The 16,255-nt window shown below is 34.7% G+C and overlaps 2 protein-coding genes across 2 annotated transcripts; one reads left to right on the top strand and one right to left on the bottom strand.

The window, feature by feature from the left end:
- Positions 1 to 1,582: 1,582 nt before the first annotated feature.
- On the bottom strand, positions 1,583 to 7,325 carry LOC134245187 (18S rRNA aminocarboxypropyltransferase-like). The gene is made up of 6 exons (XM_062727447.1): positions 7,144 to 7,325; positions 3,453 to 3,657; positions 2,960 to 3,153; positions 2,422 to 2,598; positions 2,075 to 2,150; positions 1,583 to 1,834 (listed from the first exon to the last, which is right to left on the bottom strand). Exons 1-6 carry the CDS (start codon positions 7,259 to 7,261, stop codon positions 1,654 to 1,656), a joined length of 951 nt encoding a protein of 316 aa, XP_062583431.1. The 5' UTR covers positions 7,262 to 7,325; the 3' UTR covers positions 1,583 to 1,653.
- Positions 7,326 to 7,999: 674 nt separating this feature from the next.
- LOC134245184 (N-acetylglucosamine-1-phosphotransferase subunit gamma-like) lies at positions 8,000 to 16,072 on the top strand. The gene is made up of 9 exons (XM_062727441.1): positions 8,000 to 8,120; positions 8,419 to 8,467; positions 12,393 to 12,527; positions 12,832 to 12,915; positions 13,066 to 13,159; positions 13,307 to 13,504; positions 14,299 to 14,454; positions 15,377 to 15,443; positions 15,760 to 16,072. Exons 1-9 carry the CDS (start codon positions 8,024 to 8,026, stop codon positions 15,867 to 15,869), a joined length of 990 nt encoding a protein of 329 aa, XP_062583425.1. The 5' UTR covers positions 8,000 to 8,023; the 3' UTR covers positions 15,870 to 16,072.
- The last annotated feature ends 183 nt before the right edge of the window (positions 16,073 to 16,255 follow it).

Below are 16,255 nucleotides of genomic sequence, written 5' to 3'. Positions count from 1 at the left end.
ATGAAAATGGCTGGGGCATTAAAGTTTGTCATGTCTGTCTTCTGTCCTTCCGTCCTGCTTTGCGTTTAGTTTGGTTCAAAGCTCATTTTCAAAGAAACTATTTAATATATTTTTAATAAACATCACATGCTGATAGATATTGAGGAGAGCCATTCAATTGCATCAATATTTTTTGAATTTGACCTTTCCTTTGACTCTGACCTCACTTTTCTTATATAAGTGTTTAGCTAAGTTTTCAAGAAACAATTCAAGATACCGAAAAACTTGTTTACTACAAACACGGATAATTCAAATTTACGGATACAGCGAAGGAAGTTAAATTGGATCCCCAACAATATAAATTTAACAAATTCCTCATACAGATACATGTATTACGAATTACAGAGTAATTTCATAGGTCCCAGTGACTTCATTATAACCAAGTTTTATTGTATTTTTATCAAAATTTACATGCCAATACATACTGATGAGAGCTATCAACTGCTTCAACATTTTTTGACCTGGCATTTTTTTTTACCTTGACCTCACTTTTCTTAAATTAGTGTTTAGTTTAGTTTTAAAGAAACCATTTAAGATAGTGTAATTAAACTTGATATGTTGATACAAACTGATGGAAACTATTCAATTTTTAGTTCACCTCGACGAAGTCAAGATGAGCTTATGCTAAACCCGCAGTGTTGGCATCGATGTAAGCGTCGATGTGCAGGTTAAAGTTTTAGAAGCAGGTCCATTCCCAAGTAACTATAAGCCCTACCAGGATCAAACTTGCATGGATGATGCATCTAGGGATGGACACTACCAGACTTGCTTCAAATGCTGAATCTGACCTACATTTTCCGGATGAGTGACCAGTTTAAAGTATTTGGAGCAGGTCCATTCCCAAGTAACTATTAGCCCTCTCTTGACCACACTTGCATGGATGATTCATCTAGGAATGGACATTACCAGACTTGCTTCAGATGCTGGACTTGACCTACATTTTCTAGATGAGAGACCGTGCTTCTGGAGTAGCTCTTTAATCATATGGTCTGTTGTGATTTAACCTGCATGAATGACACATCTAAGGATGGACTTGCAGTCTTTCTTCAGATGTAGTGCAGTCTTTCTTCAGATGTAGGAAATGAAAGACATTTTCTTGATTAATGAACAGGTTGAGGTTTTTGGAACAGGTCAATTCCCAAGACTTTAACTTAAACAGAACTTGCATGAAGTCAAAATTGTCAGAATGCACACTTACTATTATATAATATTATGTAAGATTTGCATTACTTATACTGATAACATTTGTCAAGGTGAGCTTCGTAATCTTTGATTACGTATGTTTTTTAATTTCAATTTGAATTTTAAAGAAACTATTCAAGACATTCTTATCAAACTTCACAAACTAATACAAATTTTCATGTTGCATTACTAATATACAATTACTAATAGTATATTGGGGGCATCCATGTCCTATTGACGTATTTCTAGTTTTAATTTATACTACAACTACATTACGAAAGATAATTTCCTGTACTAACATGTACATCATTTATCAAAGCTGTTTTTTATCATTCTGGGGATTAAGAAGGTGAAAACTATACAAAGTTACCAACAAATTTTATTTACATAAACATAACATTTACATAAAAACAGAAATGTTCACTTTGGACATTAACCTGTTTCGTTTGTGTCATTGTCAGTTTGGGGAGATTCTGTCTTTAGCGGCATTTGAGACTGTGATCCAGGGGATTCCCTCCCCTTCATGCCCCTCGACGCATCATCACCTTTACTGCAGTCTTCATCAGAATCCTTGTCTTCTTCCTCTTCACTCTCCTCTTCACTCTCCTCTGAACTGAAATGTTACATTAAAAATGTTTTGAAATGAAATTTTTCTACTGAAGAAATTCTCTTTAATTCAATGATTTTCTTCAAGAGTAATAATTCTGTTCATTGCACAGCATTTGCTATAGCAGCATCTACAGTATACAATAGCAGCATATACAGTATACAACAGCAGCATATAGAGTGTATGTCACTGTATGATAAAGAGATAGATCAAGGTGTGTAATTCCAGCCTTGTGTAGTGTCATACCTGTCTGTAGGTGGCATCTCCCCCACCCTCCTGTTGGGATTACAGAATTCCAGATCCATATCAATGTCTGTCAGATCTTGTGGGGGAAAAGTATATATAATTGATTATGTAAATAAATGCATTTGAAAAAGAAGCCAATTTTTCCTGATCTTTCTGCATTTGAAATATTTCCAATTTTTACCAACTCCAACACATCAATTTATTATTTAATAGTATATACAGGTATGTATTTATCCAGTATTAAATCAAATTTGTACCAATTTGAACGTATTAAATTGCAGAACTTTATATATTGCATGTATTTCACAGAAGGACAGGAAAAACTTCTTGACAATTAAAGTTTCTACCTTGCTTTGGTTGGCTGTGTTCTTCCTCTAACTGCTCTAGGTACTCTTTCTGTGCTGCCACAACCTCTGTGCTATCTTTACATTTAGCATATTTCTCCAGCAATTCTTGATTTACTTCATAAAAGGTGTGCCCCCATTTGAACTTCTTTAACAAAATATCACCAAGTTCTTTGTATCCTACAATATCCATTGTAATATATTCATAAGGTTGTAACTCAGAGACCCTAAAGCTGTTCATGCATGAACCATACAAAATATAGATGAACTTTTGTTTCTCAGATATCAATATCTGAAATACCAAAGATATATGTGTAATCAAGTCAGAAATTGTTAAATATCCCAAAGTTTTCCCCAACCTTGTTGAGTTTGAGAGAACAAGGATTGCTTGTACTGTATAACCTACTATTTAGTATTACAACTATTAGTAAGCACTTCAAAATAAAGTAAATCAACTTTACCTTTCCATGCAGCTATCATCTGTTCATTATTTTCATGAGGAGAGGAAAATTGCAAAACTGTTACTGTTGATCTTAATAACCTGTGATATAAAATGCTGCAGCGTACGCCTCCACACAAGACAGTTTACATGGCTTTCCGTAGTTGATGGGGTTTGTAGCCACCAGGTAGGGGAGCAGTCGTGGATGACCTCCCCTCATTCTGGAGAAGGGGGTGTCCTCCAAACGGGCCCAGGAACAATCTATGACTGCCACTCCATTTTGAGCCACAATTTCCCTTAATAACAAAAGTTAACGATATATAATTATATACTATATAGAGTCACAACAGCTCTAGGAATTAGCTCTTTTCTTATTTCATGTCAGAACAGGATAAACTTAAAATGCCTGTAAAAGCTTGGAATAAAGAAATAATTTTTACTTCCAAATGCAGTTTCTCTGACTTTCCTTTATAAATATAAATATCTAATTAATTGATAATATATACATAAATAATAAATTCTCTTCTTTTCAAGGTGGTATTTAATTCCATTACAAGTTCAGGTGACATTTTCAATGTTTTATTTCAACATTCACCTGTCCTCTGGAGACACACATTTGATTCCCATGGGTGACAGTATCAGCCCACTAAACCTCTGCTGGAGCCTCAGGGTTCTAACGTACCCTAACCGTCCCAGCTTCCTACCACTGCACTTCCTCGGATCACAGTGCTCTAAGTCCCACATACCTAAAGGACAGGGGAAATTCTCAGGGGCATAGGACGGAGATTCCTCATCACTGTCTACAACAAATTAACATAAATCCACTTAATACTATGTTGCAGGTTAATAAAAATATTTCAAAATAAGTCACTGAAGTATTAAATTGTACATACCAGTAATTTTACATAACATTACATGTACTTGTGCAATTTTCAGAAATAAAACTGACATGATCACTGCATAACTAGTCAGGTGCTCTATCAACTGAGCTAACATTTATCCTGAAATCCAAATCCAAAACCATTTAATTCCTCCCTTCTTTATTTGTCTTTGCCATGGAAAACACAACATATGTAAATTACTGTAACCTAATCAATACATGTAATAACACTGTAACAGGAACTGAAAAAAAGAAAGTACATGTACCATGTCACGATTCGACTGCAGCTTTCTTAACTCTACACACACTGTACATGCTCGAATGTCAGACACCTCAGCCCAATGACACCTTGGCTCTGACAGGTCGGCCCAAGATCAAAGACAGGTCGGCCAATCTATGACACCTCGTCCAAATTAGAATTTCAATGATAAATATTTCATATGTTTCCGATTTCTGAATTTGCGACATTTAAAAAAATATTTATGGAAAAAAATAAACCAAAAAAAGATCATTTTTTTCTTAATTATAGGCCTAAAGAAACTTCCCAAAGCATATAACATAACTTTAATTAGGGAACGAGAAGACATAATGAAGGTGTTCAATCAGTTAATTGCTAAACAAACAAAATCCGCGGCATATTCTTTAGAGTGTCCGATGCATTGTCCTTGGTTAATTACAAGCAGGCCCCATTGAATATTGTATCCAATGATTCTTATGAAAACAGTCATGAGTTAATTAATGGTTTCAACCATAATATACGTTAAAAAAATTTATGCAGATATTTTTTTAAAATTCTCGCTTTCTATCTCTCATGCTGAAAAAATGCATATAGGAAAGGAATGTTTCTACTTTAATGAAATAAAGTATTGCCTATTTGCTTGGCATCAGAGATCTATAAGAGAGGGTCCCTCTCTTATATGTCTCTGTTGGCATTTACATTGCACATTGCCATGAGAGAGAGAGAGATACTGTGAATAAAATGATATGATCATAGTCCCCTCCCCTTCTTAATTTGATTTTTAGAAAGAAGAATAATTAATCATCAGAAACTTGACAGAAGGACAAACTAATTACACAATAATGTAAATTCAGACACTAGTCTAGATTAATTTTTTCTATCAAAAAATTTTGCTTGGGCCGAGGTGTCTTTTATATGGGCCAACGTGTCAATAATTTTGGGCCGTCCAGGTCCTGTTAGGGCCGAGGTGTCAACTGTCATGGCCAAGATGTCTGTCTACCACATGCTCTACCGACTAAGCCACCAGAAAATATACCAGCTAGTTCAACTACTGCGAGCATTCCTCTCTTCAATAATGTTTACATCAACCCTTGAAAACACCAAATCTGAGGCCTGTTCAACAAAGCAAGTGCTTGCTAACATTAATTCTTTAGGAGTTATACAGAATTTTGACAAGCGCTCGCAAATGTTAATGCTATAGACCCTTTTCCTGTGACATATAACCACATATTTTGCCTAGGAGTTATTCCTCTTAGCCGTCATCTTGTAGGGCAAAGTAGTGAATTTACCTCTTTGAGCAACCAATTTTAAACATGCATGCAAGAAATATATGGGGGAAAATATTCACAATCTTATAATCATGAATTAATAGAGACTTTAACAAACGTATACTGTAAATCACTTTTTATTCAATTACGTATAAAATTTCATATAATAGAAAATTATATACCACAATTATATATAAAGAGTGAATGACTTATACATAAGAAAAATAACATTATCTTTACCTCAATAGGCAGTATAACAAATTGAACTTGGTTGAATAATGAAGGGATCTGGGAATGTAATGTTGCCCTACAATATGGTGGCTAAGGGGAATAACTCTTAGACAAAATATGTCATAGGAAAAGGGTCTATTCAGAACAGGCCTCTGATACCTAATTTGCCCCTGCTGGGCGGACTTTAAGGTTCAAGTGGCGAAACCACTCAGCGCAAACACATTCAGCTTGAACACGTAATCGGGGCGAACCCACCCATTACCGTTCAAGTTCACTGGTGGTCAATATAGAAGTAAATGTAAACAATTGAGAAAATACCATATATACAAGGATTTGAATCAATAATGAGGCACTACATGTGTTACACAGGCAATGTTTTACAGATTATAAGCTATCTGCCACTAGGAATCAACCCTGTCTAACAGCCTCATTCCTCCCTCCTTTGATGATTAATAAATTATTGCCTGAACAGAAGACACGTGCATATATAGCCCACACTCAATCAGTCATATAGGCTAGGCAGGATTTCAACCTGCAAGTTCATGGATGGAAATAGCTGCAGATCTGTAGCTCTCTGAAAAAAATATATTGATAGACAGGAGAGCTAGAGTGCCACCCATTGAAAAAACTGTATATTTATTGCGCACAAAAAAGTGCGCTCGGTTCTCGATTTATTTCTCCATGTTTTTAAAAATGTAATCTCAAAATATTTCTAACCGTGTGTTCCTTAGCATATTCTTTCGCTGTTTCCACAACCAAACTTTTCTCATAATTGTTGTTAATAGTCCTCCTGACCCTGATATTGTAATCATCGAACATTTTGCTTAATACTGCCATTTTGGTTTCAAAAAACGGTCCAATATGCTTCGTTCGGATGTCAACTACGAAGTACTTGATTATTAGAAGATAAAGGAATTTTTGAAATCTTTCCTTATTTGCAATTGAGGTAAGAATTTGAAAGAATTAATGAAGAACCGAGCGCACTTTTTTGTGCGCAATAAGGCTATAATAAAAATATTCCTAGATATATCCCCGCCCGCCCCGATTTTAAACCCCCGCCTCGATTTTTTTATTTCTGTTTTTCTTCGTCTTTATTCTGATCAGGATCGGTATTCATCTATACCATTCTACTTTCGTTTTAAATCCCGCAAATGTCAACATGATTTTGACAGCTGAAAAGATTGTAACTGCTGTAATACATGCATATATATTTTAAACAAGTGTCATTGGTTGAAAAAGATTGGTGATGATGTATAGTAAGAGTTAATGGAACCTTTACTATGACTTTTATTCTGGTTTTATAGATAAAATTACACCGACTGACTAGGTCAATAAAAATTCTGCAAAATTGAAAAAATAAAAAATATAAAATAAAAGCAGCCCGCCCGCCCCGATTTTTAAAAAAAGTCGGATGAGAATCTAGCAATTTATTTATTATGGCCTAAATATACAGTTTTTTCAATGGGTGGCACTGTAGCTCTCCGGTCTATCAAAATATTTTTAAGAGAGCTACAGATCTGCAGCTAGGATGGAAAAGCAAATGTTACAGGTTAACATCTGAAATATGCAACATATCATTGTCAGAAAAGGATTTACACCGTACAGACGTCTTTTAACTCTAGACTGGAAAAATGTTATATTAACATCAACAAATTTAGAGCTGTCTCACCAATTTGACATGCTGCCATGTTACTGCTACATTTTTCAACATCAAACTTCTCATCCCTCTGTCGTCTCCTATCGTGAAACTTCTTTTTTCCTCCAGTTTGTTTGTTACTTTTGCCCATTTTTCAATTGTACGTGTTTTCAATAAGAACAAGCATTTCCAATGGGCGCAGCCATATTGTAGGTCATGTGACGGAATGCGGGTGGTTTCGCTCCGATTACGTGTTCGCGCCGAGTGGTTTCGCTCCTATCACTTGTTCGCGCCGAGTGGATTCGCCCCCATTGGTTTCTACTGTATAACTGAAGATACCGCTCATCGGATAGTCGTTTGATTATTATATATAATAAGATATTATAAAGAAAAGGTAATTGCAATGAAATGAGAAGTCTTTAAGAATAATTGTCTTAATTCATGCAGAAGAATCCTTGTTCTACATAATTTAATATAATTGTAAATCAAATGAAAAACAATGACAACCTTCATTGAAAAGTCAACGAGATTTGTGAAATAAATATTTATTTTAACATCTTAAATTATTCCAAATTAGACGATCAAATTTATTCAAATATAGTCATAATTTGGCTAAAATAGCCTCACTATAAGAATAGATACAAAATGGAATAATTATCCGACATAACACGACATTAACGCTTTGGGTTCATTAATTACAAGCTACTAAGTTATATAATAACAGGTAATCGGGGGGAAGCCATACTGTATAGGCCTACATACTACCCATACCTTACCTGTAGATAAATGGGGCGAAACCACTCGGCGCGATACCACTCAGTGCGAACACGTAATCGGCGCGAAACCACCCTACACCATGTGACTCACTGGCCAATGAATGCATATGCATGTCTGCTTGGAAGCCTAAAGAAGGATGCCTCGACGAAGCAATCACATGCATGATATATGTGCTGTTTGTCAATGCATATTAATTCTACCGTTCTTTCTTTTGCTGATTTTTAAAACTGCGGGTATATATGAATGCTTTTCTACAATATAGTCTTTTGAACGCGGTTACGTTTTAACTAGAATTTCCTCCGTTTAAATTTATCAATCAAAGTGCTTTTGTAATCGTAAGAACTAAGAAGTCATCGTATTTTTTAATAACCTATATTTAAATATTGGCGAATCACACGTAACTTATTCAGAAGTGATATATTCCTGAAAATTCCTTTAAACTGCTCTGTTTACCTTGATAAGAATTTAGCAGAAAACATATTTCAGGATATGTTAATGATTTGTTACTGTCTGACTATTGTTGCATAATAGTTTCAGAAATGGTTAGCATGAAAATTGTGGAGGAGCCTTCAAGTTACGGGTATGTTCTCTGATTAATTGTTACTTTTAAAACATGCATGTCAATAAGAGGTAAACAAATGGCGATAACAATTTATTTTTATGATCCCGTAAACAAAGTTCAGTTTTTGCCCTGTCTGTCCATCTGTCTGTCTGTTTGTCTGCAAAAACATAATCTTGCCCATAACTTTTGAGTGGATGGGGCTATGGCTTTCATATTCACAGGTGTATTCCTTGTGACAAGACTTTTCTTTGGGTACCACCAAATTTGACTTCTTGACCATGACCTTGGAGTTTGACCTACTTTTACAAAATATACTTTAACCTTGGCCATAACTTTTGAAGTCAGAAGTTGGATACCAAGGGCTTTTATACTTCACATCAGTCTACGCGAAAGTTTAAAATATTTACAGGACAAAATGTCTGGTAAAAATAAAATTTTTACCAGACCAAGCAATTTCTTACCAGACCGACTTTTTTCCTTTAAATCCATACATCATTATGATACTGAAATTGAGAGGGTGGGTGGGATTGGGTTAATTTTCATTTTGAAATTTATCCTTGAATAAATTCAGAGTGAAATGGACAAGTTAACTATTTATAATTTTCCTTTGTAAAAGTTCTCAATTTATGCAATATTGCATGCATTTTTTTCTTCATATTTGACTTGCATGTATACAACATACACTGTATCAAAGATTTTCTTAAATTTAATATGCACTTTCAATTCATATTTATTTTTCCTGAAACAACTCATTATGGTTACTCAAGTTCAGTGATCATTTGAAAATAACTTCCCAACCCAATTATACAAAGCTATCTAAATATTTTCCCAACCAAATCTACGTATGAGCTATCTATGGATCTCTTAACCCCTGACAGAGGAAATTCGAATTAGATATAAAAACGATCATGACAGGGTTGTAATACATAAAAATTAATCAGGTATTACTGCTAAATTGGTCAAATAAAGGATATTTGTGGGGAATTGGACCATGTGTACCTCTTAATTTAGATTTATTTGGCCTTATTTTTTTATCGGACATCTGGTCCTGTATACTGAAATTTTTTACCGACCCGACCTAAATTTTACCAGTAAAAACAGACGGTCCGGTGACTTTCGCATAGACTGTCACATGTATATTCATTGTGTCACAAGACCTTTCAGTGGGTATAAATATTTTTATCCTTAGAGTTAGACTCATATTTAAAAACATAGTTAAAACTAAGGCTTTCATATTTCATAGGTGTATCTCTTGTAACAATCCTTCAATTGGGTACCAACACTTCTGACCTTGACATTTGGAGTTTGATGTGCTTTTCTTTCGAGAAAATTCAATGTCGCCATAAGCTGCCATACGGGGGCATCAGTGTTTCACAAACACATCTTGTTTTAAATATTAATTTAAGCATTGGATTATTATTGTATGAAAAATGTACCTGTCCAGTACTCTGAGTACTCTCATACATGCTGTCATTGGTGTGTGCAAACAAATAAAGTAACGAGTGTTTGCATGTTATGAAAATTGGTTTGCAAACATCCCTGCAATTATTTAAGAAATAAACAACGTTATTCAGTGAACATGGCATTATGAATAGCAATTGCTCTGCTGGCATATTCCATGATGCTCGCTAGTGCATCATGGAAAATATGCCAGCAGAGCTATTGCTATTCATAATGCCATGTTCACTGAATAATCGTTGTTTATTACTTATATTTGCATTCTCTGATGTTGTCAGAGGAAATCTTGGCTTACATAAGGTTGCGGCTTGTTGTCTTCAGTAAATAAAAACTCACAGCTATAAAATCAGTATACCTGATCATTTTACCTTTTTTCTTATAAATCACAAACAATTTATAAAGTATTTGCCTTTTAAACACAGTTATCTGGATACAAGCTGCGCCGTCGTGCATTCTCTTAATTTAGGGAATAACTATCTTATTTGGTATTTGCGACCGTTAATGCTGATTTAACGGTCGCAAACTGAGTTTTACCGGCGACTCGTAAGCAGATGTTGCCAGATTAGCTTAGTTTATAGACTACCTGACTGAACATTTAGGGACCTGGGTTAGAAACCCAGTCTGATCTGTCACATTTTTCTCCTACTCTGTTAAAATTGAATTACAGGCTCCCAGTTGGGAGATTTATGTTTTGCCATTGTTGCTTCCTACAGGCCTGCACTCTCAGGCAATTAATTTGATCCGAATGCCTTAATATGAGACAGTATTGAACACCATAGCTATATAGTCAATATTTTGAACATGATTTAATTTTTTTCTTATATTTCTTGTGAGAGGTATGGTTAGTGTGTTAGTCTCTAAACTGTATTTTTATATAAACTTTTCCTGATGTTACCACTTTTTAGCTCACCTCAACGAAGTTGGGGGGAGCTTATGTGATACCCTCGGCGTCGGCATCGGCGTCCCGGGTTAAGGTTAAGTTTTTTGGAGCAGTTTTCTTTTCAAGTACTTCTATGTCCTATGTTGATTAGACATGCATGGAAGATGTTTCTAGTGTGTTTCCTTGTACCAGTCAAAGTTTCAGATGCTGCAATTTCAGCAAAGGAATGACCAGGTTAATGTTTTTGGTGCAGGTTAACATTTTTGGTGCAGTTTTTGGTGTAGGTCTCATTTCCGAGTAACTATAAGCCCTATGTTGACCAAACTTACATGGATGGTACATCTTAGGATGCATACTACCAGACTTGCTTCGGATGCTGAATCTGACCTACATTTTCCGGTTGAGTGAACAGGTTAAAGTTTTTGGTGCAGGTTTCATTTTGAAGATACTATGATCCCTATAATGACCAAACTTGCATGGATGGTACATCTTAGGATGCATTCTACCAGACTTGCTTCGAATGCTGAATACCTACATTTTCCGGTTGAGTGAACAGGTTAAAGTTTTTGGTGCAGGTTTCATTTCCAAGTTTCTATGAGACAATATAATGACCAAACTTGCATGGATGGTACATCTTAGGATGCATACTACCAGTCTTGCTTCGGATGCTGAATGTGACCTACATTTTCTGGTGAGTGAACAGGTTAAAGTTTTTGGTGCAGGTTTCATTTCCAAGTTACTATGAGACATATAATGACCAAACTTGCATGGATGGTACATCTTAGGATGCATATTACAAGACTTGCTTCGGATGCTGAATCTGACCTACATTTTCCGGTTGAGTGAACAGGTTAAAATTTTTGGTGCAGGTTTCATTTCCACTGAAGGTACTATGAACCCTATAATGACTAAACTTGCATGGATGGTACATCTTAGGATGCATACTACCAGACTTGCTTCGGATGCTGAATCTGACCTACATTTTCTGGACGAGTAAACAGGTTAAAGTTTATGGTGCAGGATTCATTTCCAAGTAACTTTGAGCCCTATAATGACCAAACTTGCATGGATGGTACATCTAAGGTTGCATTCTACTAGGCTGGCTTCAGAAGCTGAATCTGACCTACATTTTCCGGATAAGTGAAAAGGTTAGTTTTTTATACAGGTTTCATTTCCAAGTAACTTTGAGCTCTATGTTGAACAAACTTGCATGGATGATACATCTTAGGATGCACACTAATGGACTTGCTTCAGATGCTGAATTCGACATACATTTTCCAGATAATAGACCTCGTAAAAGTTATGGGTGCAGGTCTATCACCAAGAAACTATAAGGCTTATATAAACCAAAGTTGCACAAATGATGCATCAAGGGATGAAAACTCTCAATCTTGCTTCAGATGCTGGATTTTAATTACATTTTCATGATGAAGAACTAGATTTAAGTTTTTATATAGGTCTATTCAAAAGTATTAAAATTGCATAAATTTTGCATTTTTGGATGTACACTTTTTGTTGGTTAATTGTGTGACTTAATTTGCCTTACTTAAAGACAACATTCGTTGAGGTGAGCTCTGTAATCTCTGATTACCTATGTTTTTACAGGCTAAACAGTTATAATTTTGCCAGTCACACAACCGATGACAAGAAACTGAAGATGAGGATAAAGCCCAGTAATTTTACAGGCCCTGTACATCTAAAGAGACTGTATGGAAGATGCTTCTCTAAAGAGATGAATGAGTGAGTTTGATATTGAGTTTAATTATATACATGCACCTACTACTATAAACAGCTTAATTTGTATGCAAGACTAGTAATTTTGTTTTTCCATTTTTTCCTCCAATCTTTAATCTGACTAATTTTAAATGTACATGTCCTGAAATAATTAATTTTCCTAAATTATATTTAAAACAAATTTGTTATTAAAGTTACTGGTATATATTCTTTACATAGAACATATAGAACACCTTATATTGAGTTTAGTATTAAACAGGATGATAAAAGGAAAATAGATGAATATGCTATATAAATATTTATATTTCAGATACAGATATGAGTTCTGTCCCTTTTTCAATGTGACACAACATGAACAGTCCTACAGGTGGAACCCATTCAGTGGTGTACTCGGGTATATTGTTATAATAATTACAGAAATAAACTTATGAAATATGCCTACATGACAAGCACACCAATAACTTACACAAAACTTAAAAACATCCCTGAAAATATTTGTATATTGATTTCCTTAATATTTCTATTTTGTTTGTTAAACTTTCAGTGTATGGCAAGAATGGGAAATAGAAAATAACACATTTATTGCTATGAATATGAGAGAAGGAGAAAAATGTGGAGATTTCCACAGAACTGTCAAGGTAAAGACACAGTTTTTGCAGAATTCATTTTGAAAAGGAAAATTTAAAGTATTATTTGTTGTACTATTTGTTATATGATACAGGTATATTCCTAGCTCTTGACAATTTTATTTGGATTTTATTAAGATTCTGAGCTCTGTTTGTCAGGTAATATTCAGCTGTGGAGACAAGCATGATATTGTGAACGTGACAGAGCCCTCTACCTGTAACTACCACATGAGCTTTACCTCCCCTTATGTCTGTCACAGGGACTCTATGTTGGTTTACCCCACGCTGAGTGAGGAGCTTCAGCAGGCCTGGGATCAGTTAGAGGGGGAACTCTATAGGGAGGAAATTACCCCAAAAGTAAGTCTCCTTCATGATTGCTCTAATCAGAGCCTAGAAAGGTGTGTAAGACAATCCTTTGGCAATGGATCAGAGTGCATAGTTGAAATTTCAATGAAAAAATAATGCAAGTATTAAATAAATCATTTTGGTAAGCTTGACAAAAGAACTATATGCGGTATATTGCATATATTTGCCCCCACAAAAGTCCAATTTTGAAAACTTCCTGAAATGTGCTGAATTCAATAAATTGTATGAGAAATATAAATTAACAGAAAATATTATAGCGTCAAAGCAGTGTATTCACAATTTTTGTTTTTGTGACGTCACAAGCTAGTTCGATTTTATATCCTTTTTCAGAAAGAGGACAAAATGGACAAAATTTCAACAAATTTAGCTTTAAAATTTATAGAGCGCAAGTTTGTTCAGGAACAATATTGATATATTTCATTGATATTATCATTCTACACATTATATCAAAATATTGATCCTGAACACACATGCGCTCGGTGAACTCAAAATATCGACGAAATATGTACATTTTTCTGTAAAATTCCTAAACACTGAATTTTACGTCATGTTTGTGACGTCATTACGTACATATGGCATCATTACTTATGAAAATATTCAGTGCTTTGAAGTCAGCATATACTCCCCTGTTTAAGAACTTAATTAAATATATCTCAATCAAAGTTTGATTTGGGGGGCAAATATTGGTTATTACCGAATAAAGTTCTTTGTCTCACTTTTTAATTGTGAAAAATAAAGAATTTTAATTGTGTTTTTTGCTGGAGTATTGTTTTCTTTCATTGCAGGGGTATAATAAACAATTAAGAAAGATATTTGAGAAAGCAGGGTATTACATTCCATTGGAGGAGAAAAAGCTTTTAGCAGAACAGGCCATTCAGCGCGAGGAACGTGAGAAGAAGGAAGAGAGTGGAGAGTTTGATAACTTACCAAAATGTACAGAGGTATGTTGTGCCTTTTTGATTGATTGCCTTTGGGGCTTGGTCTCAAAATATATTTTGTTTTATTTAGACTTTCAAGGTTAAGAGTGCAAGAAGATGAAAACTGTTATTTGATTAGTTTCAGAATTGTATTCATAATTTAGTAAATTCAAAATACTTGTATATCACCTCTGTGTATCAGAGTTTAAAATCCAACATCAGATTATATGTATTCCTGTGCAAGGGGTGCATATCATTGATATACTGCTACATTTTTAAAATTGCTATATACTCATTACCACTACAAAAAAGGTTACATTACCACTACATTTAAAGGTAACATTACCGCTACATTTAAAAGTAACATTACCGCTACATTACCTATTCCGTCAGGCGGCGGCCTAAGCATGTATATGTACATATTATTGCACAAATTATAGCATAACTTACAAGACCTGCTTCCCCTGATCATCTTGAATTTGAGCAATTTTCTCTTTTAATTTTATTCAATAAAACATTTTAGAAAGTTTGAAAACGGTGCCTTGTTCATGGATAATCACTCAGTCTCTACACGATTGGTAGAGCTTTAAAGGCCATTTGCTAGACGAACTGATGTCTGAAAATCTCATAATAAAACATAATGAGTCAAACTTATATTCAGTTGCATGCTGGTTGATTGTATGTGTAGTGGTAGTGACTTGTAGTCGGCAGTATAGTCTTATTGATAAAATGTAGTGGTAATCATCACCCGAAATTTTGAATAAATGTAGCGGTATTAATGAGTTGAAAATTACCCCAATGTAGCGGTAATGTTGACCTCCCTTTTCAAGTATATGTGAAATCATATTGTGGGATGACCTTGATAAAGGAAAACCAGTGAGAAAGTTAAAAGTGAAGTCATATAAAGAAAGAACACAATCTTATAACATTATTTTTTTTATTTTAGGAATACAGAAAACTCAAAAAAGAAATAGAGGGTTTGAGGACACTTCTGGCAGTTAAAGATGACAAAGGTAAGCTTGTTTGTTTGTTTGTTGTTTAATGTCCCTCTAGAGAGTTATTCTCCTATATGAAGATGCCACCATTTGTCGTCGGAGCTGCAAATTTTGTCCTATACTCTAACTCAGCACTTAGGGCCATTGAGCAGTGAGGGATCATTTTTGTGCTAGCACCTATTGCGACACGGGACTTCGGTTTATACTGTCTCATCAGAAGGACTGGTCTCCACATCCCACATGGGATTCAAATCTGGACCTCTTGTTTAATTAATAGTTGCTTTTAAAATTTTGCTGAAAACATTTTTAAATAATTAAATAATTTTTGTTTTAGATGCATCAAATGCTTCAACAACACAAAAACCAGAAAAGAAAAAATCTAAGAGTAGCAGTAAAGTGGGGAATTTATTGAAGGCAATGTCATCCAAATCCAAGAAGACATGACACCAACCCTCCAAGGGAATCTCCTTTATCACACAACTCAGAATCACTGATCTCATCATGGAATCCATTATACATACGACATATTAATTTTGTTCCAGAAAACATTTTTTTAATGGTGAACATTGCTGTATGTTTGTTGATTCTATGCATTTTATTTGTGCAATAAATTATTGAATAAAATACTATATATTTTTACAACATTACTTTATCTCTTTAATTGTTTTAGAATGTGTGAAGTGTTTCACAAACATCTCTTGTTCATGGATAGGAATGTGATTGATCTTTGTGGATTGCTTTACTTGGTCAAGTTTAAGGAGACTTACTGGTAATCAGTAACCTGACAGTCAACAGAATAACCTGAGCTCTATCGTCTTTTTATCATGATT

Source organism: Saccostrea cucullata, unplaced genomic scaffold, assembly GCF_032062105.1.
Source record: "Saccostrea cucullata isolate Sc308-1 unplaced genomic scaffold, CSIRO_AGI_Scuc_v1 ctg180, whole genome shotgun sequence".
NCBI lineage: Eukaryota > Metazoa > Mollusca > Bivalvia > Ostreida > Ostreidae > Saccostrea > Saccostrea cuccullata.
This window is presented reverse-complemented; position numbering and strand designations above follow the sequence as displayed.

What these genes read in the sequence shown, in the direction of transcription:
- LOC134245187 (XM_062727447.1), bottom strand. Translation starts at nt 7,261, where the DNA reads ATGGGCAAAAGTAACAAACAAACTGGAGGAAAAAAGAAGTTTCACGAT. An exon ending in TGCAGCATTTTATATCACAG is followed by an intron (nt 2,599 to 2,959) that starts GTTATTAAGATC and finishes TGGATATTGTAG; the next exon opens with GATACAAAGAACTTGGTGAT. An exon ending in ACACAGCCAACCAAAGCAAG is followed by an intron (nt 2,151 to 2,421) that starts GTAGAAACTTTA and finishes TTCCCCCACAAG; the next exon opens with ATCTGACAGACATTGATATG.
- LOC134245184 (XM_062727441.1), top strand. Translation starts at nt 8,024, where the DNA reads ATGCCTCGACGAAGCAATCACATGCATGATATATGTGCTGTTTGTCAA. An exon ending in ATTTCCACAGAACTGTCAAG is followed by an intron (nt 13,160 to 13,306) that starts GTAAAGACACAG and finishes TCTGTTTGTCAG; the next exon opens with GTAATATTCAGCTGTGGAGA. An exon ending in ACTTACCAAAATGTACAGAG is followed by an intron (nt 14,455 to 15,376) that starts GTATGTTGTGCC and finishes TTTTTATTTTAG; the next exon opens with GAATACAGAAAACTCAAAAA.